The sequence below is a fragment of the Ammospiza caudacuta genome, chromosome Z (assembly GCF_027887145.1).
Source record: "Ammospiza caudacuta isolate bAmmCau1 chromosome Z, bAmmCau1.pri, whole genome shotgun sequence".
NCBI lineage: Eukaryota > Metazoa > Chordata > Aves > Passeriformes > Passerellidae > Ammospiza > Ammospiza caudacuta.
In genome coordinates, this window is record NC_080632.1 from 31,936,805 (window position 1) to 31,950,343 (window position 13,539).

General features: G+C 40.9%; 1 protein-coding gene across 1 annotated transcript in view; it reads left to right on the plus strand.

Moving 5' to 3' along the window:
- Nucleotides 1–256: 256 nt before the first annotated feature.
- RASEF (RAS and EF-hand domain containing) overlaps nucleotides 257–13,539 on the plus strand; it is a 33,681-nt gene continuing 20,398 nt past the window's right edge. The window contains exons 1-3 of the mRNA XM_058823688.1: nucleotides 257–624; nucleotides 10,909–11,055; nucleotides 11,841–11,931. Of these exons, the coding sequence (XP_058679671.1) occupies nucleotides 257–624; nucleotides 10,909–11,055; nucleotides 11,841–11,931 (606 nt within the window). The remainder of the gene's footprint in view (nucleotides 625–10,908; nucleotides 11,056–11,840; nucleotides 11,932–13,539) is intronic.

Below are 13,539 nucleotides of genomic sequence, written 5' to 3' on the forward strand. Positions count from 1 at the left end.
GTCCGCGGGGAGCCCCACGCCCCTACACTCCGTGAGGAGCGCGCCCTGCTGTCCTGGGGGGTCCGCAGCCCGGCCCGGGATCTGCCCCGGCCAGAGCCGCCACCGGCGTTCCGCCTCCCGGCCGTGCCCGGCCCCCCGGGGCGCTGGGGCGGAGCGGGACCCGGCCCGCCCCGCCGAGCCGCAGGTAGGGCAGCGGCCCACGCCATCCCATCGCGTTCCGTCCGCGGTCGAGTCTCTGCGCCCCCGGCGCTGGCCGATGGATCCCGAGGCGGCCGGGGACGAGCTGTCCCGCCTGCGCGCCCTCTTCCTGGCGTGCGACGCCAGCGGCTCGGGCCGCATCGAGCGGGAGGACTTCGCTGCTCTCTGCGCCGAGCTGCGGGTGCAGCCGGCCGAGGCCGAGGCCATCTTCCAGCGCCTCGACAGCGACCGCGACGGGGCCATCACCTTCCCGGAGTTCGCCCGTGGCTTCCGCGGCGCCACGCGGCCGCAGCCCGCCGGCAGCGAGCCGGGGGGTGAGGACATGGAGGAGGAAGAGGCGTCAGCGGTTTGGGTCGCCGCGGGGCTGGAACAACCCTGGAAGGACTTCGAGGTGCGGCTCGGGGACGAGGCGAGGTACATCCCCAGGTAAGGTCCGGACCCGCCCGCCCCGTCCCACGTCGACCCCGGTAGAGGGAGCAGGCCCGGGCCGCGGGGTCGGCGAGCTGGGCCGTGGGCACCCCGGCCCCGCCGCTGCCGAGCTGGCCCCGCCGTCCTGCGGGGCGGGAGCGGCTCACCTGGCGGAGCCGCCGCCGGCGCTGATGCAATCCCAGCCGGGGAGCGGCCGAGTAGGCTGACCCCTCGCCCCCGTGGCTGCAGGTGCAGAGAGCCCTCCGCACACCTGCCTCCCGGCTGCGGTCGTTTCCAGCGGTGTTCTTCCAGCCTGCAGCCGCTCCTGGCTCCCTCTGCTCTGTTATGCCAGCGACCCACGTGGGAAAGTCTGGCTGCTAGAACGCGCGAGATGTAAAGTTCTGCCGGCTCCGCAAGAACTTTCTCCTCGTGTTGTTCCCCGACCGGCCCCCAGCATTTTGCTTCCAGCCCAGTCAGTCTTTTCCTGGTAAAGCCTGACCAGCAACATCGTTGCCTCCACGTTAACGGTGTTGGTAAATATTGCCCTCTCTGTGATGAGCTCCCTGAAGTTTGTGAGAGTCTTTGTCCCCGGTCTCAGTGAAATGAAGACAACTGATGGTAGCTTTGTTGGAGAGGAAGCCCATTTACCGCGGGTCTGTCAGTACGCGCCTGGTTCTAGTGTACAGAGACACATTTGGTGACTCTCAGGAATCTGCCTGAAAGCTAAGGTGTTCAAAATGAATTTGAAAATGTTGGCTATAGAAAGTACAGAGTGGTTCTGCTTCATTTTAACGTTGTAATTTATGATGGAAAACAAGTAATCTGAGTTTCAGGACTTGGCGGCTAGTCAAGAGAGTTTAAAAAAAGTTGTGCACTTGAATATAGATAGCTCCATGTTTTTTTCTATATAGTGCTCTTTAAATTCCTATCTATACCAATTTGGTTCCAGCCACATTAAAAATATTTTGGATTATGAGGCGAAAATTTTTTTCAGAAAATTTTTCAGTTAACCTACTAGTCATGTGTAAATCCAGAGTAAATTTTCTTTTCTTTGTGGACTAATACACTTTAGTCTTATTGGACTGCCCCATTTCAGACAGATCAGTATTTTTGTACAGGTTGTAATTTGTTCATGGTGCTTTCCTTGTTAGACACTTGCTTTCTAAAGAACAAAAGACTGTTTGAAAGCTTGCAGACACAGTTAATAACCTGAACTGAGAAACTCAATAGGAGCTGGAGAGAAATCTGACTCATGAACAGTGGTAACTTGTGAAAGCATCTGTCTCCTCTTGGTAATAGTTCCGTTTCAGTATCTTGGTTGCTGTTTGCAGCAGCAGTTTCAGTATAGTCTGTGTCTAAAAGGATAATAGAAAGGGGAACAGCTTTAATTGGCTCCACTATGCAGACACATCTGGTAGTTTTGCTAAATTCATCATGATGTAATTTGTGTTATGATTCTTTTACATAAAAACTGAAAACTCAGTTTTGATGGTTAAATACTATCAGGTAGGCAGTAATTTGATGTAAATGTTTCTTATTCAGATTCAGATATGAACGTCCTTCACAGTTGGCTATATTTATTAAATACGTGTCAGTGTCAACTGAAAAACAATGTGCCCTTTGTTTTTTTTTTCTCTCTCATCCTGAAGTGCTAGAAGCAGGTGTGTTCTACAGCTCAACTTTTTTCCATTTGTAGTCCATGTCTTTTTTTGTTGAAATGTACGTTAGGTTTTTTCCCATGTGAGTAGTCCCACTAAAATCATTAGGACCACTTACATAAGTAATAAATAAATTGAAATTCTTTGAGAATTTCAGTAGAAGAATATAACAAAATCAAGCAAAGTACAAGCTGGACTTCAAAAAAGATATTTATCTTTTTGTTTAAATGATTTAATTTGTTTTAGTTGTTTGTCACTTCAAGTTTTTATTCAGGAAAAGGCAGTACTTTGAAAACTAGAACAGGCTTGGAACACACCTGAATCTTTAGTGCTATAAAAGAGTTGGTGTTCTTATGCTGGGATTTATTGCTCTTCATAGATTTGTTGTGGCATTGACATCTGTGAGAAAAGTAATTACAAAGGAGAAAATCCTCAAAGCCAGATGAGTGCAGTTGGGAGTCCATGTTTTTTAATCTCAGTTGTGTAGTTTTTATCTTGATCCATTTGGGGTTCAGTTCCTCAGAATGCTCTGCCTTGTGGCCACAGGCTATGGCACAAGACTGTGGCCAGCAAGACATTGGCACATGTGCTTTGATGCTGTAGGGGTTTATAGAGAGAAACAAGGCATAGCAAATGGAAGTAGTGAGGTAAGGGTTGAAGTCAGGAGAAGATGACACCTTAAACATCTGTAGTCTCTGTCCCTCCTCAGCTTGAGTGGAAATCATGGAACCCATGGAAATCAAAGGGAAAATGTCCACGATGCACATGGTTCTGTCTCCATTGTTTTAGAAACCGGAAGTTCAGTTTCTGTGACTGAACTTTTAGAAGGCATAAATACCCTCCATAACGAGGTGTGAAACCCAGTAACAGGTCTGTACCTCGCCCCAGTCCTCAGTGTAGTATCAGGCATTTAATGCAGAATTGTTTACTGCCAGATATTAAAATAAGCATACATTAAAATAAGCATATTTTGAATTTAATTACTTCTTTGCAAAAGGTAATTTTATTACGGGATGGATCATACGTCTGCTGTTTGGTGTATCAGTTGCACAGTCCTTTAAGATTATACTTCAAAATATTCAAGTCTGTGCTGAAGCTGTCGTTTTATTGTTTGCAGTTAAACAGGCAGAGTCACATTAAAGAGTCTCTTTACAGCCTTGCTCCTTTCCTCCTCACTTGAACAGATTTTTTGGACTAAATTAAGTTAGATTTCTTGGTTAGGTGGTTACTGTGAGTCAAAGTATTGTTTGCCTTAGTCTTTACTTGTGCTTGGTGGGCAGTTTGCCTCTAGGGAAAAAATGGTGGAAGGTCTTTGCAGGCTGATAACCCAATATGTGAAGTCAGACTTTAGTGGAATTTTAGAATTTTACAGAGGGTTGTTTGTTGTTTTCTTTTTCTTCTTGTTACTGTTTTGATTTGTTTGTTTTTAATTTTTAATTTCATTTAAAATGCAGCTACCCTTCTGCATTGCTACATTTAATCAGGAATAGTGACTAATTAAACACAGAATCATGCAGTGCCTTTAGTTTATATGTATTTATAGTGAATTGCCAGTTGGAGATCTGTTTTATTGAGAAGTCAGCCATGCTCATTAGTTTATTCTTCTAGGAAGTATTTGCAGTGGTACGGGAGCGGACGAAAAATAAACGTACCTTTTTGGTGCTCCAGACAGTGAGTGCTTCAGTGCTCTGCTGCACTGGAAATGTTTAGCCCTTGATGGTGTTACTGGACTGTTGCATTCTTTCATGTGGCCAGTCTCAGTTTGAATTTCAGTGGCAAGACTAAAAGATTCCCTCTATGCTCCTGATAGACAGATGTTTCCTTTAAGTGTGTGGGAATGTCTCCCTAATGGCAATCCTTTTCCATTCCTCAGCTTGAGCAAGGAACAATCTAACATCCTCTGATGCTGCAAGAAAAATCCGGTATTTACGAATGCTGTGGCATTTCTCTCTCTATAAATAACAGGCAAAAAACTTCCTGGAAAACAGATTTTTAAATTTCAGTGTCAAAGACTTCAGTCATGAAGAACAAAGGCTTGGGACTGTCAAAAAGATTAAGCCCTACCAGGCAACTTTTGTGCAATATTTGGCAAATTGGATAATCTTATTGGAAAATGAACTAAATTAATTAGAGCATGAATGGGTGGATTAATCTGAAGCAGAAAGTTTGTATCCCTGTTTTGAGTTAAATCTGCTGCCACTGAGAGGCCTCATACTCCATTGCTTTGCTTTTTAGTCTTTGTTTTATTTATGTGCCTTGTACTTTCAGCCAAGGTGACTATTCATCAGACTCAGATTTCAGTGCTGCCTGATTGTGAGATTTTATGCCTCATACAATTCCAAAGTCTCTTAATGTGATTATAATAACAGTGTGCCCCCAGTCGTGTCATCTGGGGCTGTATAGAAAATGTGGATCTGGGGGATGTGATAAAATGAGAAAAGCATGCTGTTCTTAATGTGAGCTACTTAAACTGTGAAAACAGGCGATGCTCATGGGATATACTGCTGTACTACAGCAAAGAAGAGAAGCTCTGCTGCATAAAAAACCTATCCAAAACCTGTCTTGCTCTTGGTGTCATAAATTAGGATGGATTTTTGCCAAAGTCACTATAGAGCACAGTATTAACTTTTGTCAGAAATTTGTGTTTACTTCCATGAGATGATCAACCGTGATGTCAGAACTGGAGAGGTTTCCTTGGAAGCTGAAGTGTGTTCCCTGGAGAGGGGATAAAGGCAAATCCTGGGGCAAGCCAAATGCTGTGTCCTTTTTATTCACCACCATGCTGGAGAGGGGATCTGTTCTGTGGGAATGTTGTGTTGTCTTTTAATGCATATCATGACAGGAGTTTGAGAGATGTGCTCTGCTGGAAATGTGATGAATGCCTTTCTGTGAGCTAGACTTTCTGAGCTACTTTAAATTTTACTGCTCTTCTGATTTTTGCTTTAATCAAAACAGCATCTGTGCCAACAAACTTAAGCACTGTAGCATTCATTTTCCTGGATTATTTTCCTGGTATCATCATGTGATCATTTGCCATAATGTCTTTGAGGTGTTCTCCTTTTCCCCGGACTTAATCTTTCCCTGCCTGTCCCACAGACTTTTCCACTACTGCTCCACTGGCTGTAAACCACACCTCTAAGGGAACAGCATTCATGCTTTGGAAACATTAAAAATCTTTCCTCTGGGAATCAGACCTTGGCTGGGCTGTCTCATCTGGGGGTTACTGATTTGATCATCTTCTTTTAATGCAGCCTGTTTCTGAAGGGACAGAAAAAGAAATGGTAGTATTAAAACACCCATTGTGCTTCAAGTGCACAAATATTTTGAATTTTACACCATGTTAAAGTTCTGTGTAGTGTATTTTTCCTTCAGGCACTCAATCTAAAGTGTTAGGCACTCAGCTGTGACAAAGTTAGATCCTTTCTAATCTGGATTAGATTTGGTTGTTCTTTTCTGCTGGCTGGTACAGTGGCATATCCAATGTGTCTGCTTTTCAGAAAAAAGTACCTGTTGATCTCTTGGGGAACACATAGGCTGTTGTCTCCAGTGTAAGGACAGGTATCAGATACATAATGCTTGAGCTTTGTTTTGTTCTGACCACCCAGCTCAGACCTTCCCAGCTCAGACCACCTTATGCTTCATCTCTTCATGTCCATACCAGAACAGAGCTTCTACAAGTGATCAGAGCAATTTAACCAGCTGATGTACACTAGAAAGCGATCATTAAAATAGTGTTCTAAAAGCTAGTACTGCCCTTAGGGTCAGACTGGGTGGCCTGTGTAAAGCAGCGTATTCTTTCTGGTGACCACACATGTAAGATACTGAGCAACTCTGGGGCTGTTATTAGTTGAAAAATTCTATCATCTTTCTCTGAACTCTGAACAGAGTGTGGATTATGAGGCAAATGGTGACTGTATAATCAGCAAACCAGGAATAATACTATGAATTGATAAGGATTAAAATAGTTGTGTGGATTAAAGGAAATTATAACACAATATAATCTAAATATCTGATGTAGCCAGAATTAGTGTTGTGGGGGTTTTTTGGTGTGAGTTGTCCCCCTGCCTCCCTTCTGCTCCTCTTCTATTCAACCATGGTATATTAAATCTATCATATTAGAAATTGTGTTATAATCAGAGCAGTTTTATTTTCTTTATGCAGTTTTCACAGGAACTCTCTGAAACCATGTGAATACTGTAACTTTGCTTAAGTTAACTCATGTGAAGCTGTGCAAATATTGACTAATTACTCTTACTAAGTACTAATTTTACAGATGATTTATGCTATAAACCATACTTTGAGATGAGGTAAGGTAAAGCCAGAGTAGTCCTTGGCCACAATGCTATACTTTTTGTGGATTACTAGTGTTTAGTGTCTGCACTTTGCAGAAGCAACAGAAATAAATGCAGTATAACCATAGTGCCAGTATAACCATAGTGCCAGGTGAACAAAGCTACAAATTTTCATGCCATATATTAGAAAATGCTCTTTCTATGCATTACTATTTGTGAATACATTTAAGTTCCACACTAACTGTTAGTGTGGAACTTACAGGTGTGCAGCTAAATACACTGAAAAATTAATTTAGGATTTCAAGGAAAACAAGTTTTAAAGAGCCAGTCCAAGCATTTGAGATTAGTTTTGCTGAAACATTTTGTCTAGCAAAAGGACAGACTGTTTAGAGTTCAAGTCAGCTTGGTGAAATACATTTGTAAAATCTTCTTTGATAATTAATTTTGAATAACTAATGAATTTGCGGGAATAGCGTGTATTCAAGAAGAAGTGGCAGCAAAAAAATTGGGCAATATTCATTGCAGCTAATCTGCCCTGCTGCTGCAGCAGTGTCACTGATATTCACCAAATCATGTGAAAGAAGAGGAACGATTAAAAATAGAAAAATTTGGAACAAATAATCTTCAAATACTTACTGCGTGTTGATACAGAGTCCATATAATTGCTGCTGTCTTTACCATGGATCCATGGATACTTGGAATGACTAAATTACTGACAATCTTTGCAGTTCATGAAAGTGTATTACATCTTCCTGAAATCATAGGTGATTAACTAATCCTGCTAATTTTGTTGCATGACTTTGATTTCTCATCTGTTTTGTTAACGTGTTTGGTGGTTTTTTGTGATTTTTTTAAATTGATGTAGTAGTTGTGAGTCTACTTTTTAATTGAGATATCCTGTATTGGTGCTGTAGAAGCGCTCATGTAAGTATCATTGAGAGTTTCGGTGACCAGCTGTGATCTTTCCAGGCCCTTTCCGGACTCTTGCATGGTTGTGGTTGTATTGAATATGAAGACTTCTTGAGCCTAAGTGCTGCTTCCTGAAACGGTGTTACTGAAATATTTTGAATCCAACTGTGTGGTAGCTGGTCATTGGGCTAAACATTTTTTTCATCCCAGAGGGAGAATAAAACCTCACAGTAACTACTTTGGGTTTCTGACTACTGCATCTTAGAGCAGACTTAGCTGTGTGGCAGAGGATCGGCATTACAGGCCTACTGATTTCTAGCTTAAATTTAGGCATATGTATTTCCAGATCACAGAATATTCTGAGTTGGAAGAGACCGACCAACAAGGATCATGAAGGCCAGCTCTTAAGTGAATGGCCCATACAGGTATTGGACCCACAACCTGGTGTTATTATCACCATGCTCTAACTTACTCAGGTTTGCATATACTTTGAAAAGAATTACAGAGTAGTTATGGTTGGAAGGAGCCTTTGGAGATCTTCAGTCCAATGCCCCTGCCAAAGCAGGGTCAGCTAAGAGCAGGCTAGACAGGAATCTGGCCAGTTTTGAATGTCTCCAGAGAGGAAGACTTCACAATATCTTTGGGCAGCCTCTTTCAGTGCTCTGCCAGCCTCAATGTCAAAGAGACTTTTCCTCATATTGAGGTGAAACTTCTGTTTTAGTTTGGGGCCATTGCTCCTTGTCCAGTTGATGGACACCACTGAAAAGAATCTGGCACCATCCTCTTGGCACCCACCTTTCAGATATTTATATGTGTTAATGAGATCCCCTCTCAGTCTTCTCCAGACTAAACAGGCTCAGTTCCTGCAGTCTCTCCTCATAAGAGGAGATGCTCCAGATCCCAGATTATCTTTGTGACCCTCCGCTGGACCCTCTCCAGTAGCTCCTTGTGTCTCTTTTACTGAGGAGCCCAGAACTGGACACAGCACTCCAGGTGTGGCCTCACCAGGGCTGAGTAGGGACACAACTCCCTCCATGACCTTCTGGCCATGCTCTTTCTGATGCACCCCAGGAACCCTTGGCTCTCCTGGCCACAGGGGCACTGTCAGCTCATGGATGGCTTGTGATCCACCAGGATCCCAGGTCCTTCTCCACAGAGCTGCTCTGTAGGAACAGCCCCTGGCTGTGCTGGCACTTGGGGCTGTTCCTGCCCAGGTGCAGGACCCTACACCTGCCCTTGTGGAGCTCATTAAGCTTCTCTCTGCCCAGCTCTCCAGCCTAGCAAGGTCCCACAGAACCGCAGCAGAGCCTTCAGGTGGATCCCCACTCCCTCAGTTTAGTGCCATCAGCAAACTTGCTGAGGATACATTCCATCCCTTCATCTGGGTCATTGATAAACAAGCTGAACAAGACTGGTTCCAGTATTGATTGATCCCAGAGAATGACATTGACTACAGGCCTCCAGGTGGATTCTGGAAGTGTCCTTAACAGTTTTTTAAATGCAAATCATTAATTGAATAAATATACATTTGAGGAGTTCTTTAATGTTGCATTATTTATACAGAGTTTGTAGCATCTGATGATCAGATAAATCTGTTATCACTACTGTTTGTAAACTTCAGCATTACTCTCTTTAGAATACATTTTGAAAAAGAAATTGTGTGCATACATTGGAAGATATTTAACTTACTAAATACAGGTAATACAGGATTAGCCTTTGTAAAGGAGATCCTTTGCAAGACAAAACCACAGAAATTTCTCAGGCATCAGTAAATATTTATCTCTTTGTGCTGGTTTTAGGTCTCTCTATCTCAAAATGAATGCCAACATTTCAGCTGGAAGCAAATTTTACAGTGTCCTGAAGTTGTTAAATTGTTTAAAATGGAATTTGAGCTATAGTAACATTTGTGGTACTGTTTTATTAAAGTAAGTTAGACATTCAGTGGAGAAATCACATACAAGAAGCAGAGTGCTGCAGCATTGATAATCAAAGCTGTGGAATTGCTTCAAGTGAGAAAAAAATGAAGAGAATACACACTTGTTGGATTGCACAGTTGTTATATCATGTGTATGGTGAATGTATTAAGTAGCACTAGCTCCACTGAAGATAGGAAAACTAGCTGTCTAACAAGGAGGATTGGTTAATCAGAGTTGAAGCTTTCATTCGCAACAAAAAGAGAGCATGTATTTGTAATGTTAGATATGGTGTTAGACTTGAACTTGCAAAACATTGTTTCTGGCTGTATTTCTGCTTCTGATAATGTGTATTTCTTAATTACTGGCCTGTTTTCTCCACCTTTCTAGACTTCATCTTCTCTGTTCCTTTTTTCCATTTGGTTTTTAAGTTTTGAGTTGTGTTGAGTTGTTTAAGTATTGTATTTAAGTTGTTGAGTATGTGTTCATGTTCTAGAATATAGTCTATGTCAATCACATTCAGTTTTCCTTAGGACAGCTAAATTGTGTTCTAGAATATTTTCTGCTATGTTGCAGAATGTAATCCAGGAGTTGGAACCTAGCATGTAAAACAAAGATTTGCATGACATACCAGTAGCATGAACAGAAATCAGTGGTATTTGTGTAGTAGACTTTGTAATAGAGGTTTGGCTCTTATGCTATTATTTTTTTTTGGTCTTGTAAAAGTTTTTTGCTCCAACAATTAGAAAAGCATGCAATCTATGTAAATTAGTCCAGATTAAATAAAAATCAGAATATACTATTCCTGCATTGAGGCAACTTTTCACTGTGAATTTCAGGAGAGCTTTTAACAACTAAAATACCAACAGAAATATTTTCTTTCTTCTTTATGAGATATATCTGTCATTTTTCACATGAGAGTAATATACAGAATTCACTTCTTATACTGAGAGATTTATTTGGATGGAGACCAGAATAATTTGTGTGAGACTGAAGAGCTGTATTCTTATTTTACCTGCAGCCCACCTCCCTCTGTCTCTTCTTCACCTTTTAACTTAGGTAGTTGGCATTCATACCTGTTTTCAGTTCTTGTGCAACCTCCTGAAATCTTACGTTTCTTCACGGATTATGATTAACATTAGAGCAATCAAGAAACTTGATATACGTTGTGGGCTACTCCAGTGGCATTCTCTTCACTACACTATGAAAAGAAGTAGGCAGTTTTGGTTTTTTTTTTTTGGAGGTTTTTTTGTTTTGTTTTGTTTTTTTTTTTTGGTTTGGTTTGGTTTGGTTTGGTTTTTTTTGGTTTTTTTTTGCAGTAGCTATATTAAACTAGAGAAGTGGAAATGGTAAACATAATTTAAAGAATTTAGACATACTGTCCTGAGTGTTGAAAGCCTGTATCTAGCTTGCCAAATTTTAAAAATAGGTAAAGAGGGGGATATCTTAATTTGTTGTAAGTTTCTCAAACCTGTAATAGAACATTGTTCCAAATAAGTGCATTAAAATGTGCATATCTCTCTTTTTCAGACAAGAGCAGGTCAGCGTTCTGTATCAGAACATACACATCGCAGAACCAAGGTTAATCCAGCCATATGAGCATGTCATTAAGAACTTCATCCAAGAGATCAAACTTCAAAGCACAGAGATGGAAACTCTGGCCATAGCGGTAAAAAGGTATAGTGAATTCTGTTTCTAGTTCAGTTCTGCAGTTTCTTTTTTATTCCTCTTCTCGTGCTTTTATTGATTAAACTATTGAGAGCTAATGCTAAAATATGCCATACAAAGTATTTCTGTAAACTGAGTTCTGAAGTTAGTTTGTGTGCATACCCTTGTGCATAAGCATATATAGCAGCCTGCAAATGATTGCCTGTTCATACTTTTGATAAATTCTGGACCAAATTTTTTGCAGGCTCTGTTGTTAGTTAAATGCCTTAAAACATTTTGACTCCTCTTCCTTGGCTGCAACTTTGAGTTTTATCATATATGTCCACTATACTTTAATTTTAGAAATCATATTTTTGCTTCATGAGCTTCAAGGACTGTATTTACCTGTTTTAACTACTTGGCACTGTCAGTCTCACATCATAACTGCCAAAACCAAGCAGATTAGCTCAGAACAGAGATCATGTATGTGTGGGTGATGCAAGTTGCTTTTGAAGTCTCTTCATAGGATAATGACGGGCACCTTTCATCTTTGTAAATTAATTTTAAAAGTGCAGATGTATCTAATGCTAATCATCAGCTTGCAGCTGTTATTTAAAATCTAATTTGCCAGTGTCTTCAAAATAATTTGGGATTTAGGTTCCTAGCCACACCCTTTTCAAGGTCTGGGCAATGTTAAACTGTTTCCCTGTCTTTCTGTCTAGTTTGTTTCAGTTGAGGTGGGCAGATAGTTTCACACTGTGTTTCTTTCAAGCCGGAGGGCAATTCCTAAGAGAATATTTTCTTCTAAATTTTAGGGCTCAGGACAAAGCAGCAGTTCAACTCAGTGAGTTAGAGGAAGAGATGGAACTACGGATACAGGCTGCAGAGCATAAAGTTAAAAAAGAAGTGAGTATTTTATATTTACAGCATTTCATAATTATTGAACTCTCAGTGATCTTAAGCAGGATTGATGGCCACATGTGGTTTTGATCCTGACGGACTGACTCAAAGCTGCTCTAGGCAGGGCCTGGATGAAAAAATGCTATGCATGAGATGAAAGAATGCATGATCTTAATGCTTTCCTAAAGAGGAGTATCTGCTTAGGTGTAATAAACCAAGAAAAAAAAGTCTGTCCCTTTTGTGGGAACATACTGGCCAAGAAGAGTTTCTTTCTGAGACCAGTATTGAAAACAGACTGGAGAAAATTATATTTCAGCACTAAAGAATGTAATCTAGTTCTCCTAGTAAAATAATTTATGTATAATTTAATGCTTTGATTATTTGGTCCTGCTTTGTATGTCTGCTTGGTGTAATGATCTTTCTTTCCTCCATTCTCCTGCAACTACATTTTAGAGACTTAAGAGAGGGGTAACTGTGATAGCAATGTGTGAGGGCCTGGGCCCCTCAAACTTAATGGGAAATTCTGTTTTGATCTGCTCAATTTTATTCGTTGTTTCAACCCACTTGCAGTCTATATGAAAAGGAGTAAAAATCCTCTTCTCTTACCCAGGGAGAGATATATTAGAGCCACATGTGACTGAACAATTCAAAGGAGGAAGACCAGCTCGCTGGTTCATTTTGAATTGTTACTACATTCATTTGAGATAGGCCAAACTTTATATGAGCATAACAGTTTGTGAAAGTGTTTTAATGAGGGCATAAGAAATGCTTTAATTAATACTTATAGTATGGGCATAATTATTGCTTGGTTGGACACGTGGTATACTGAACATCTATATGTATTTGCTATGGGTTGTTTTACCAGAGTACTTGCAGAAGCAGAAGTAACAAACTGCTGTCTGACAACTTGCTGATTTTAAGTTGTTCACACTAATTGATATGTGAAGGTAAATGGTATTCTGATAGATTTAGTTAAAGTAGCTTTTTTTCCTGTACAGGAGAAAACAGTTCTACCACACCATAAAGGCTATTGTGTTCCTAGAAACAAAATATAATGGCATAAAAATCTTAAAGATATCACACCTGCCAAAAAAAAGTGTGATTTGATGTGTTTAACTAATGATAGATAATGCAGCTCTTAGTAGAGATAAATTTTCACTTCCAGAGAAGCTAAGTTGTTAATGTTTAGAAAACAATTACGTTTTCTCTGAAAAATTACTGTCCTCAAAAAGTGACAAATCACTGAAATACCGTTTTTCACTGCTTAAAAAAGATGACTGGGATGTGTGTGGTTGCAGTTATGTACTGGCATTATGCAGAAGTGAATCTTCTGTGTATTATCTACATCTAGTCTGTGTTCTCAATCACTGTTTGTGTCTAGCTATAGGTATGAGGGATGGTCTGTTAACTTGTTTTTCACAAGGCTTTTTTAATTTTCACTCTCCAGTGTTCCTTGTAGCTCCTAACTCCACATACCGCACCTACTAAAACGCCCTGAGTGTAAATGTTAAGTTATTTACTTTGTGGGAATGTACTAAGCCATTAATCTTAATGTCTGTAATCAAGGCTATTGTTTGTCAGAGTGATCTCAAACCGGGACACCTGCTTCTGCAT